Source organism: Orbicella faveolata, unplaced genomic scaffold (genome assembly GCF_042242905.1).
Source record: "Orbicella faveolata isolate gen_17 unplaced genomic scaffold, um_ofav_v1 contig_1, whole genome shotgun sequence".
Lineage (NCBI taxonomy): Eukaryota > Metazoa > Cnidaria > Anthozoa > Scleractinia > Merulinidae > Orbicella > Orbicella faveolata.
Window position 1 is genome coordinate 21,349,021 of NW_028301536.1, and position 13,714 is coordinate 21,362,734.

At 40.5% G+C, this 13,714-nt stretch overlaps 1 protein-coding gene across 1 annotated transcript in view; it reads right to left on the reverse strand.

The window, feature by feature from the left end:
• The window catches only part of LOC110044899 (dynein axonemal heavy chain 1-like), a 59,452-nt gene that overhangs the window by 37,378 nt on the left and 8,360 nt on the right, over positions 1-13,714 (reverse strand). The window contains exons 13-37 of the mRNA XM_089295283.1: positions 13,403-13,700; positions 12,697-13,008; positions 12,046-12,186; positions 11,407-11,784; positions 10,917-10,985; positions 10,640-10,798; positions 9,873-10,052; positions 9,471-9,608; positions 9,097-9,177; positions 8,694-8,776; positions 8,148-8,349; positions 7,959-8,056; positions 7,656-7,761; positions 7,109-7,222; positions 6,428-6,577; positions 5,998-6,084; positions 5,779-5,885; positions 5,421-5,592; positions 4,723-4,877; positions 4,034-4,211; positions 3,720-3,914; positions 2,332-2,451; positions 1,348-1,503; positions 729-842; positions 146-286 (exon numbers count right to left, since the gene is read on the reverse strand). Of these exons, the coding sequence (XP_089151409.1) occupies positions 146-286; positions 729-842; positions 1,348-1,503; positions 2,332-2,451; positions 3,720-3,914; positions 4,034-4,211; positions 4,723-4,877; positions 5,421-5,592; positions 5,779-5,885; positions 5,998-6,084; positions 6,428-6,577; positions 7,109-7,222; positions 7,656-7,761; positions 7,959-8,056; positions 8,148-8,349; positions 8,694-8,776; positions 9,097-9,177; positions 9,471-9,608; positions 9,873-10,052; positions 10,640-10,798; positions 10,917-10,985; positions 11,407-11,784; positions 12,046-12,186; positions 12,697-13,008; positions 13,403-13,700 (3,934 nt within the window). The remainder of the gene's footprint in view (positions 1-145; positions 287-728; positions 843-1,347; positions 1,504-2,331; positions 2,452-3,719; positions 3,915-4,033; positions 4,212-4,722; positions 4,878-5,420; positions 5,593-5,778; positions 5,886-5,997; positions 6,085-6,427; positions 6,578-7,108; positions 7,223-7,655; positions 7,762-7,958; positions 8,057-8,147; positions 8,350-8,693; positions 8,777-9,096; positions 9,178-9,470; positions 9,609-9,872; positions 10,053-10,639; positions 10,799-10,916; positions 10,986-11,406; positions 11,785-12,045; positions 12,187-12,696; positions 13,009-13,402; positions 13,701-13,714) is intronic.

The following is a 13,714-nucleotide window of genomic DNA, read 5'->3' on the forward strand; positions in this document are numbered from 1 at the left end:
ATTTAGTTGCAGTCGTTAGCAAGAGCACACATAACTTCTTTTTTGGTCTTATTTTATTTTCTGCGCGACAAAAGATGAAATTACTTGCAAGTCTACACTCTATGCATCTTTCCACTTTCTTCAATAACGAAACAGTTAAACGTACTTTTTTGTTGTTTGTTAACAGCATCTCCAGCACGAAAGACCCTCTAACCAGGTCCATGGTGGGTACAATGATATCAGAGAAGTTCATTTCCGGTGGAATATCAGGCATAGCTGTGTTAGCCATCCAGTTAACCCATTTCACCTGCAACACATGAAGCAACACATGTTACACGTAGACGGTAAATGCAACATCCATTGTACGGAACATTCAAGAAGATTACACAATATAAGAATATGCCTTTCCTATCTTCAAGCAAATCCGTGATAAATTTGAGACAAGCCTGACTATTTATTTTATTACTTTATTACTTCATATTATTACTTCTTTTCTACTTCTTTTTTCCCATCTCGCATACTTGCATCAACCTTCTCAACCTCAGCCAAGTAGAATCGTTTTAAGTCGTAAAATATTCTAAGTGCGACACAACTATGCGTGCATTCTTCAACAAAATGAAAACGGGAGACAACTTCAATGTGCGTAGTTTGAAACTTAGTTGATAATGTTTCTTCTTGCTCTCGGCCCTAGTTAAGTCAATGAAATCATGTTTTCTTTTGTCCTTAAGATGTCAGATCTGTCCCCTCACCTCCTCCGTGTGATCATCCTCGTCGTCGTCATCCTTGCCGTGCTTGCGGCTGACCCCTCCATCCTCCAGTGAGTAATCATACACCAGACCGTAACTTGGGAACTTCATGGAAACCTGTAATATTGCAAGAAAGCAACTCAATCCCACCGACTCCACATCCACACACGGTAGAAGTTGTGTTTAAAGGTTAGTTTGGTGAGGTTCGCTGCATCTCAAGGAATTCAATTATCTTCTCAGCCTTTTTCCTTCTTCCGTTGCCTGGATGTGAAAGTGGAAGATTCTCTACCAAGATTGGAGGATTGATCTCTTTGTTTCTAAAGAAATACTAACTAGTCTGAAATTATGGTCATACGCTATGGTTCACATTGACAACTTCAATATAAAAAAGGACGATAAACTTAACTGAAGTTTCTTTGCAACATGATGTAACTCAAGACCAATTACCAATGTTATTGAAATTTGGAATTAACAAGAACGTACAGCTAGTTACACACCCAACCCGGCCTATGGGCAAGGCATCATCAGACCCTAATGCTATACATTGGGTATTAGAACAATGTAAAACTAACAGTAAATGTTATCAAGACTCCAAAGTAAACAAATTTTATTTGGGAATCACCTTCTCGTCATCCATCTTCTTTCTTAAATATTCGCTGAACTTCTTTCGCCCGTCACCATCGCATGTTGCTCCAACAGACCAGATAAGAGCAAAGATAAACCACGGCTCGATCAGCGTCTCGACCAAAGCTATGTTCTCTGCAGGGATGGTCTCTCCCTGACAAGGCAAAAAGAGGTAGAAACTGTGATATTACCAATCCATTTCATGGAGTACGATTTATCTCACGCTACAACGCGACAGCTACAAAATTGCAACAGTCACAAAATACACAACAACTACAAAATTGCAAGATCGACCGACACACTGAAGAATAATGCTTCATCCCGACTGTAACCTCGTAAAAAAGAACTCAAGACGCGGTTTTAAAGGAGCTCAGTCGCGGTATCGTGAGTTATTTTGGCACGTACAAAATTGTCTTTAAATTGAAGGAAACCTGAAAATAGCAGTTTACTAAGATAGAAAGCTCCAAAGAGATGATAATAATCCATAAAGGAACAAGGGTGGTTAAGGAGTACAAACGACAAACTTGAGAAATTTAGGCTATACTTTTCAAGACGCGCAAACCGTGATGTAGCTCCTTTAAGAGCATCGCACCGGTATCGCGAAGGTCACGGGTTCGAATCCCGTTGAAGCCCTGAATTTTTTTCAGGCTTCTTCTTTCCAATTGCTTAAATTGGAAAATTTACTGCGATGATCATTCTTCACTTTCATCTACAACCGCATATATGAAATATTTCATATATACTTCACATTAATAAAAACAGTTACTTGGCACAAACTTGCTCATGGCAACTCTTCGTTTTTACTTTTTGTATTGTAAAAAAAAAATTTCTTCGTTTACCAAAATCTTAACTGCAGCGTATTTTTTGCCTCAGAGAATTTGGCTGCGGAAACTATAACTGTGCTGAACTGCGTTTCTTTCGTTTATCCTGAAGCATTGACACTTTCTTGTTAAACCTATCAGTCATTCAACTCAAGACGCACCTCTTTCGGAACAAACGGAGCAAAGAAACAATCCAGAATACGCATCAGGCTACAAGTCAAGTTACTGTTGACAGTTGTAACAAACTCCTTGGTGTTATTCCTCAGAAACGTAAGGGAATCCTGAAAATCATCAAAACAAAGCAACAAATTATCAATTTACGTGAAATTTATGCTCTAAACCAACAAAGGCATATCGTCACATTAGACCCAGGCTCGATTACCAGCCGCTGTTCGAAAAAGGAGCCCGCATTCCTCACCCGACCTGAACGTTGACCGCACCCGAGAGTGCGACGGTAATCGAGCCTATATTAGGCCCACAGCGGGTTTCTAGTGATTAGCTAGAACGAAGACTTAAGTCATGCCACTTTATAGCTATAAACTGTAAACGCCATAAAAGCGAAAACGAAACGAACTAATCAGAACGTGAAGCAAAAACAAGAAAACGGAGATAAGGGCGGTAAAAAAGAGAGAAGCGAAGAAACGAATAGCGATGTGACCTTAGTTGAGTAAAATACTAAATTACAATATTTAGAGAGGAAGCCACATCAGCCTTAGCTTGTTTTCACGCGGGTCCTCTGTCCTGGTCCAATTGGAATTTGTGGAGGCAGGAAAATCCCTCAGAGCAACGTAAGAACCAACAACAAACTGAACCCACATATGGCACCTGGCCGGAATCGTACCCGGGCCACATTGGTGGAAGGCGAGGCAGTTGTCCGTTTCGTAAACGGTCGATGCCAATTTCGCGACACTTTTTAACTATCAACGAATTTTTCTCCACGAAATTAAAGAAAAAAGAAAATTTGCAAGTAACCACCCAGTATCGAACCCGAAACCTCTATTTCCTAACATCCCTCTTCCACCACTACACTACCAGGTTGATCCGCCAAATTGCCGCAAAATTTAATTACAAAACGTGACTTTCTTAAATATAAATGATAGAGTTGCCCCAACCATCAAATAAAAGCTAACCGCAAGCAAACCAGTGTGAATATGAACAATCAAGCATTTGACGACTGCGTTTTACTCAATCAACAAATTAAAACCAGTTTCTACCTTGTCCAGGCCTATACTATGGCATCGTCCATTCTGAAAGGCTTGGTTACCAATGATGGCATCGACCGTTAAAAATGGCATGGACCGTTTACGAAACGGAAATCAGCGGAGGCGTGCGCTCTCACCACTGCGCCATCCCTGCTCCCTGTTTACCCAGATTGGTTACAGCACGTTGTGCAAGTTTGTCCCATAACTTAGCTTGGTAAATGCAAGGAACTTCGGTAATCAGTGATAAGGGGCTTTCTTATCATGAAGTTCATACACCTCGCCCTTTCATAAGGTCAAGTAATTCAATATAAAATAATATAAAATATTCACATCAAAGGTTCTGTTACCTCTAAATATCTATCAAAAAGCGATTGTAACTTGTCCTTGTGATCAAATATTGCGTCAGGCAGTGTTTTCATGTAACAGTTCACAAACGGCGCAAGACCCAAGATACTCGGCTCCAGGTACACCATACCACAGCGGCTGACGGTGGCCGGGGAGGCAACAGCAAGATCCTGGACCTCGAACATCATCGTCATGGCCTGGGAATGAAGTGAATGGTACAGTCATTAAATCGCAACAATCAACGGATCTGCCGAGCATTTCCGAGTTCAGTTACGACAACAGCAACGACGATTTTTAAACTACAATCAAAGCTTACCTCAGAGAGTTTGATAATTTCTCCACTCGTAAGGCAAAGCTTCTTGTTGTCATCCAACACAGTGTTCATGTTTTCAATCCACACGGCGTCCACAGGCCCGTCAAACACATACCATTTCTTGTCACTTGTTGTACTCGAGCTTCCAACGCGGATCATGGACGATAAGATACCGTCCGTCCTTTAAAGACAAGTAAAAGACAATGATAAGTTAAAAGGTGTGATAATTTCCTGACTGTTTAAAATATCCGGGCGGGTATTAAGTTTACATTACATACATGTATTCACGACGACAAAAAAGCGATAATAGAGGAGTCGAAGGGAGAAGGTGGTGTTCAATAGGGCATTTCCGCGTTACCTTCTGCCTCCGTTTCAAAACGAGTCCTTGTGCAAAACGTTTCGAATGAGATTGAGTTTTATTTGCATGAAAATGAACCTGTAGGGAGAATACATTTCCATATGATTGGTTTCGCACCAAGACTTGTTTGGACACATAGGCAAGGGTAATTCGGAAATGACTTATTACTTTCTTTTCCGTTTCCTCAAGAAAAAACGACTTCCAACAATAGAGAATGGCCTCGTCTATTACAGGAGTTCTTCGCCATTTGCAGAAAGCAAGAGAGGGAAGTTTTGAAGGAGGGAATTGAGAGGATACTAGGCTAACGCCAGACAGAATTTACAATCTAACTTACCATTCGTGAGTAAGTAAATCAAATTCTCCGTACAGCTGTCCCATGGTGATGGATTTAGGATTCAGAACAAAAGTGTGCACCTCTTCATACGGGGTACCTGCTGGCGAATCTTTACCTTTCAATGATGTAAGAGCTTTCTTCAGTACATCGTAACACTGTAGAAAACAACACCAAGAAAATAGGAAAACTGTCACGACGACAATAAAGCATAATTACATCGAATACACGTAGTTCTACAACATTCTACGAGATCGTTCTATGTGAAAATGCCCCGTTTCTTTTCAAACGGAAAACTATTTCCATTTGGCGTTTGCGGTCATCTCGGTTCCTCTATTCAATGCAGATGCCGGCCAGATAAGACGCTCTGCATCTAAAATATACACATATTCTACACGTTTGTTGGTGCGTATGAAGCAATTATTATATGGCTAGCTCCGTGAGCGGGCAAGATGGCGCTATCTTGCCCACTCGGGACTACCAGCTGTGCCCGCAAGAAAAAATTCTTTGAAAGCCATATAATAAATCCTCGTTAGGTCAAGATGGCTGGATATTGGCCTCGTTCTTCTTTTTTTTGGCGACCTTGTGGACTTTGACTTCGTCACGGTCCATAAACAAGCAAAGAAAGAACTTGGCCAATATCCAGCCATCTTGACCTCGGGCTTGGTCAATAACCCATACTTACAGTGTCACTGACTCACCCTTGTTTTTCCTGATCCAGTGGGACCAACCAACATGAGTCCATGTCTGACTACAGTTGTCTCGTACAGTTGAATACACTTGGTCACAAATCCGTCCACATCCTCAAGGCCTAGCTTCAGGCAAGTCTTGCGGATAGAGTCTTCTAGATCGCCATAATCAATAGGCTTCTCTCTGTATAACAATAACGTTCGTTAGAACTCTGTTATATAATTGAGCGCAATTGCTTTTCTTTTATTTTGAAAACTTTTAAAGAGCAACAGTACTGGTGTACAATTTGAGATTGTTGTTGTTGTTGTTGTTGTCTGCTTGGGAAATTCTGTAAAATTACCAACACTGATTTGATACAGAGCAACTTACTCTACTTTAGGGAAGAGATCAGAGACAATTCCACGGAACAGCTTCAAATCATCTTGCAAGAACTTCGGTACGTTCACATCTCGAATGGCACGTAATACGATAAGCTCCTAGAGTAGAACAAGAACAAAACAACATTAAGGTAAAACAATAAAGCAGACTTCACTGAAACAGCCTTTAAGACAGAACAAAATCATTCAGGGTAACTGCCATTTTTATCACCTCACTCATGTCTGGATTTTCTCTCTTGAGGTTACCAGCAGCTGAAATCACAGTCTTGACGGCTCGCATACCAAAATCGTAGTGATCCTGTAAACAACAACAGTTATTGATGCTACTGTTCAATATAATGATACCCTTCTTCATTAAACTATTCTCCTTGCAACAAAGCTGCGCTTAACTCTTCATCGGCAATAACCTATGAACGTACATTTTCATTCCCAAACGACGTCTTAAATTAAGTAAAAACCATACCATTAAATTCTATTTCATTCTCTTTCATCTTTACCACTCTAAACTAACACCGTTTGCGTTGCTCTTCTTTTCAATGTCTTAAATCTGTTTTGCGAACTGACAAGGGATACACTATTTCCAACAAAAACGTCTAAACTAATTGAAAATATCAAGCAGGCTAAGTTTTAGGCTAACTCACCTGAGAACTGAGTTGTTCTGAAGAAAGCTTGAATGTGGTGGTAATTTTCTTGGCCAAAGCTTTAGCTTCCGAGAAACCGAACGAGAAAAGACTGATCTCAGCGATCAAGGCATAGTCAGGAACCATCATGGCCACAGGACGGAACAAAGCCTGGTGAAACGTAATCACAACAAGGGATTAAATGGAAACATGAGAATCAATCAACAAGGAACACAAATTACTCAGAAACATTTCCGATTTTTCCCGACAAGACTGAGCCGAACGCACCATCACTTAGATAGAAAAGACCATGGGTGATAGGCTGCCATATAACTAAGTTTAAATATGACAGAAGTTTCCGCATTCTGCTAAGCTGACCACAAGTTATGATAACACCGTGCAAAAGCTATGATATTGTCGCAAAAGGTGTAATGAGATCATCTCCAGCTAAGTGCTGAGGGTAAATTAGTTCGAGAATTTCGCATTATGCAGTTCAGACCAGCCACGATACATGGAAACATCAGTGTGTCCATACTTCAGTTTTCTCTAGCGCAAATCAGGAAACGTGTCAAGTGAGAAACTATTCAAATACCCTCACCCACCACACACTAGCAAGGAGAGTGTTAATACTACGCAATGATTAATGAATGCTATTGTCACTTGTTGATTTTTACTTTTATTTCGCTTGATGGTCATTCTTACCTTGAGATTGTCAGGCAGTTCAGTTCTTCCTGCATACCCAGGATTCATTGTGATAAACACGGCACATGAAGGTCTCAACGCAAGTTCAACACCTTCAAACATGAAACGTTCAGCCTGCAAACAAAATGGCGGCAAGATCTTTTACTGAAAGTTTCACAGATTTTTTTGGACAAAGAAAACAAAAGAATGCATATTATTAAGCCGGATGAAAAATTTCCACCACTCTATCCCGAGAAGTGGATGTTAATTGTACAGTGACGTAAATCGAGTAATAACAGAAAACTTTCGATAGCTGAATGTGCTGAAAACCAATCTAATTTTGGACGGTGGTATTCCTTTGTAAACATAAAGGCCGTTCCATGAAGTGATACGTTTTCTTTTAATTGCAAAACACATACACGTAATTACCTACATTACTTTCAATACGGGCTTCTTACGCCACTATTACTTAATTCTTACGCCACTACGTTCAATTTTAACATTTGTAGGTAGCATTCTCCACTATGGAATTCGCAAATTAATGTAAGCAAGTATACATTGTACAAACCCTAGCTTCCAAAGCTTGTTGAATGGTGGAGATCTGCTGAGCCACCACAGACAACACTTCCACGTCAATTCGATTAAACTCGTCAAAACAGGCCCAAGCACCGGCGCTACAGAGCGGAGAAATAACACGATTCCGTTTTAGGATCATAAATAAACTAACTGTTTAAACTATGCCTTTTTCAAATCGTAAAATTAGACAATTTAAATACACTTAGTAAAAGCGCAAAATTATATTAACTACATTGATTTAAGGAGTAAAAAGTGCCATCTTTAGACTATATGTAGACTATATGTAGTCCATTACCTGGCCAAACCCTTGAAGAACTTCCCCATGGCCATAAAATCCAACTGATCAGAACAGTTAAACACTACACATTGAACCGCCATGGCTTTGCCTAAATCCTGTAAAAGTGATAAGAACACAAAATGGTAAAAAAAATCGTGTTGCTCTTCTGCGAAAACTGAAGATAAGTAGTAGGCAACTTATACGCACCTTTGTGGTCTCTGTCTTGCCTGTGCCGGCAGGCCCAGCAGGTGCCCCTCCGAACTTCAGATGCAGCGCTCCAGTAAGAGTTAGATAACAGCGATCCGTCAGAGGGGTTATGACCAGCCTGCCTGTGTTTCCAAGGTACTCGTAGCCGTAGTCAAACTGTGCATTCACCGCGCGTATTGTCATGTCATCTTCCCAGTAATACCTGAAAAGTGAGTGGTACAGGTTAATAATTACGCCATTGAGATAGAAAGTTGTCATTTTAGCATTTGCCATTTTTAACGAAAAGTCGATAATACGAGCTAGAGAATAGAAAATCTGACTTCCGAATCAAATCCGTCTCTCAAAGACGTTTGCGCTCAAGCTCCGCAATGGCGAGGTAGCTGAGGTTTCTGTTTCAACTAAGACAATATTTAGACCAATTGCTTTCGCTTTCGACGAGAATTCGTCAATTCAGCTACGCTTCGTTGACTGCTGTTTCCCAGAAAACTCAATCTAAGAGTCTAACTGTTAACCAAGAACCCCCAACCAACATTCACGTTGACTTACCTTAACTGGCTGATCCACTCAAAATCATTCACATTTTTCACGTTTTCAGAGATCATCTTTGCTACGACGTCACAAGCATGAACCTGCAGGAAAATGGATATGATCATGAGCTCATGATAACTTTGAATACCCAATACGTATCTAATGTTGAAACTGATGTGTGGTGCACAGAAAATGGCACAAGTAGCAATACAACGTAACTACTTCAGAATTTTGAACTGAGTTTGAACTGAGTTCAACTTAAATTTCAAAGAAGGGAATTGAGGCACTGTTACACCATGCGATTTTTCTTAGTTGCACGAAAATTTGCCCAGTCCAACAGCGCCTGAAATGGACGGACGAGACAGCGGTTTATCGTTATTTACACTTGATAATTATATAATAGTGACGTTTTATGTTTTACCTCTATCACAATAAGAGCTCCCAGAATCATCCGCGCCAGTTTACTGAGGTTTCCTCTCACCAGAGTAACGAGATCATTGAGCTAATAAAGGAAATAACACAAGATTTTAGGAACCACGTACTCAGAGATAAAAAAAATTATGCTTGCTCGCCTTTGGAATCGACAAGAATATTCTGTTTTAGTCGTTTTAAGAGATACCAATTACTCGGAGATGAGGAAGATGCTTGTATATTTCTGTTACTTATCACACTTTCACCCAAGTAACTTATTCACTGAATTACTAGTCATAAACATCTCATAAGGGGCCAAACAAATGAGTCGTTCGCCGGTGGTCATAAATACGGTACAACACAGGAACAACAAAAGTAACTTACCTGAGCCATCAAGGCTTTATAAAGTTCATCTATCTTGTTTTCAATCAGTGCTTCAGACACTTCTTTGGTCCAGTGAGTCTGGCAGCCGGCAATCACCACCTGGCCAGGCCACTGTAACACCCACTCTGTACGAGGAGTCTGTCACACAACAGAAATGGTTAATATCTTCCCAGCGCCATAGCAAGTGAGGCAAGATTACTGAAACTTCTTAAATATAGATGGTGACGACGTGTGAGTTGCTGGATCCGAAAACTATCAAATGCTTTGCCAAATGAAGAGCTACATGTAGGATGAAGCCCTTATATTATGACATGTCGAATTCTATGACTCGGGCGAACGTATATTGTAAAACTGTGAGCAGTTAAGAGCTACGTTAAAATAACATACTGTATAACACGTTACCTCAGGATAAACTAATAATGCTCTGTTTAAAATCTCTCGCAAACTTCCTCTCATGGTGTTTTCTACTTCCAGTAACCAGTCCTCTACATTTCCTGTCGGGTACAGACTGTTGCTGAATGGGACACACTCTCCCTCACCAGAGAACATAGATGAGATACGCAAGTCTTCCTCGAATGAAAGCTGAAGAGAACAAATAAAAAGACGTCTTAAATCGATAAAACAAACACACTGCTGAGAAAAGATGCTAGCTTGACACGACGGCCCTGCACTGATAAACACACAGTAATAGCATCTACCCTAACGCCTTTACATGTACGTCACAATACAATATATTATAATATTCATAGTCTCCTATTCAACTAGTCAGTAACAGGAGGAGAAGTAACCAGAATGAAATTAGCAAGTCGCACTCTTACTGCTAAAGTCTTTCCTAACTAAATTCCTTGTCCCTTGGTAGCAAATAGGGCCGCAATTGCCGCTATTATTTATATGTATCTCTACAGTCCCTAGCTTGCCATAAGAGAAAATGAAACTGGAGATATAATTTATACTGTATTATTTGTGCATGCTTTTAGCTTTAAACGTTTATTGTTACCAGGACTAAAAGCAAACTGAGTAAGTGTATCACCTGGGATCTCAACACATTTTTTCTCTTTACCTGAACGAACGGATGTGAAACAGACGACTTCTTGCACACGACTAGGACTGCTTTGCATCGTTAGTCAAAACAATAACCGACTTCTTTTTCAAACACTCTCATAACATACCTTGGCAATATTCTCAAAGCATTTTCGCAGATGAGGCTGAACAGCAGTAGGATCTTTAGTCTGAGACAGAATCTCCAGAAGTTCATCATCTGACAGGAAGTAGAATCTGGGAAAAGCTGAACGTTTGGTCTCGAGATATTCACTAAGTCCTTTTTGAACCTGAAAATTACACAAACACGCTAAAGTAAATAAAGCAAGAAAATCCAAACAGTTGACCTGAATAAGAGTTTGTTTTCGCTCCCAAGAAGAGGGGCAGATCAGTTTTCCGTCATCATACCTGTTCCAACAATTTGTTGCATTCACGAAGACTTTCCAGCAATCTGGCATCTGGGCACAGAGAAATAACCTGAAAACACCAATAAATGATTTTTTTATTATTACTTACTACACGAACCAAAGAAAGTAAACGTGCTAGGTTATCAACCAGTTAGGATCAAAGCCAAAACTAATCTCGATTTCGCTTACAACCATTTCCGGACAAGGGGCATGAGTGTATGTCTTTAGTTCGAGTTCTGAGTGGCTCACTACATAATTTGTTCTAGACTAAGTAGCTGGTGGAATTTCGGGCGCGAGTGTTTCATTTTCGCAGGGGTTTCTGTAATAAATGCGGAAATGGCGAGAAGAGAGTGGTAAATAGCCTGGTCCCGCGCGAAATCCTGCCAGATGTGACGAGTTAGGTCTGGACTTGAGCGCAGCAGTAAGTAAAAAGCAGCTAAATAATAAAAAGAGTGTTTAAACTCAAAACAAACTATAATTGTTTCTCTCACCTGAGGATTTCCCTTGGCACTGGTCATGACTTTTCTCCATATCCTCTCCATGGTCTGGTATCTTTTGCTTTCAACAGGTAGCTGCCTGTTAATGTCCTCGGAGCTGAAGATGGGTTCCAAATACAGCCACTGACGCTGACACTGTAGCCACTCGTCCATCACATCTTGAGTCATCACCAGCTTGCTCTCCCACGTGGTAATGCGCTCCTCGAATGGCTTCTTGTACGGTGAGAATGACATGCTTTGTGCCATCACAATGTGATCGTCCAATAACTGCGAGCAGTCATCACTGACTTTCATGATGAACGTGCCTGTTTCCTTATATGGCATTACCTCGAGCATGACTGGCTTCCATTCAGACTCCATCTTGTCCAGGGCCTGATGAGTAATATTACAAGATTAAGTCCATTGAAAAGTTTTCGAAGAAGCGAGAACATAAGCTGCTTAGTCTGAAAATGGATAGAAATTGTCTGAACTTTGTTGAAGACAATCAAACAAACAGACGAGAAATGAAAAAACGAACGACACACAGAGTGCGCATGTATGCATGTTTTGTGCATGAATATTTTTAATCAAAGGTTACGCTGGCCTGAATGGGCCGTAACAAGTAGTACCGTAAAAAAAAAAGGATTACTTTACCTGTTCAATGGAGTATTCTTTGCCAGCGATCTCTGCTACTTTAGCAATAATCTCAATGTGGTCTTGCAGCTTCATTTCCAGGCACTTTGTAAATGTTAACTGAGCGTTTGCAACAATCGGAAAACCAAGTTCTTTGGACAACTGTAAATAAAAGTGACATTTTCATTAAAGGAAAGGATCGTTAAACGATCGTTAAAGAACTACGTCGTGGACAACGCATCTTGAAAAACACTTACAGGGTCAATTATTTCAAGTTTCTCATTCGTAATTCGTCTTAATCTTCCTTGATCGTAACAGTTTTACAACTTTTTTCTTTTACCTTAGAAAGCTACTATTTTCCGGTTTCCTTATTGTATGTGTATGTATATTGTTATATACACATGCAATCCTCATGTAGTTCCTTGAAATCTATCATGCCAGCAGGCGTTGGCCGGATTGAAGGATTTTATACATGGATTGCCTTTTTGCCCTTTTCGATTTGCGAGGTTTGGAACACTTTTTCAACTAAAGCTTACCTCGCCCGTGCAATATTTGAATGTTACATAAAGCAAGTAAAGTTAGCATACGATTTCGCCCTTGTAAGACTTCAGAAATAGAAAAGCAAAACTAGCTGTGCATGCGTAATCTGTACATGTGTATGCGTCTTCGTACCTGTTCCCAATGTCTGCTTCGCATTCCAGGATTCCTCAAGCCCTGAATGAGTGGAATGTACGGCTTGAAGTTCTCAATCTTTTCTTTTACTTCCATGGCTACCTCCTGGCAGGCAGGAATCTCCTTGAAATGTTTAACACACTTGAAGACCGTCTTGAATGCATTGTTTACATTCTGTTCCAGTTGTTCCGCATCGATTGTAGTGAGAGGATCGTTCATCCAACTGTCGTACCATTTCTGCCAGTCAGAAGCTGTCAACCACATGTTTTTGAATGGTTCAAAGTCTTTGATTAATCGGCCCAGTTTGTCATACTGTTGGGAATTTATGATAAAAGTTATCCACAAGTGAGACTACAAAACTTTTCATTTCCCCTCTAACTCCATAGTTCTCAACACTGTACGAGTATCCATATGCTCACAGCTTGCATCGCTCAATTTTTAAAGAAATAAGCAGTACTTGACAGCAGAAACAAACCTACACCCTAGCCACCAATTTCTCCATGTTTCACCAGATACTGTTCTTTACCTTTACCTTTACACAGTCAAAAAACGTGTAAACTCCCACTCACTTCAAGCACTTAGAACAAGTTAACTTCTAGGGTGTAAATATATCCGGAGGCATAAGGTGCAGCAGGAGGACAAAACGTGATGGTAAATGCCAAGAAACGAGTGCATCCTAATTAAAACAAACAATTAAACATCTTACCGATGTGACTGGCAGCCCAAACAGTCTCTCCCTGTTGTTGTATGTAGTAGCTAGCATCTGGCATTCCTTGAGCTGTTTAGTGAGTCGACGCACCTCATTTGCCACTTCATGTGACTTACTGAGGTCTGTGTGAGCAGCAAATCCTGCTACAGCCATATTCAGTGAATCCAGCCTGTCCTGGAACGTGTTTTGGTCTGCTAGAAGGTTTTTCTGGAATCTCTCTTCATCCGATTCAAGGCTGGCTTCTGTTGCTTCCATCTGCAGCTGGATTTTATGGGGCCAGCCTATACAAGTCCACCTGGTCGAGAAAAC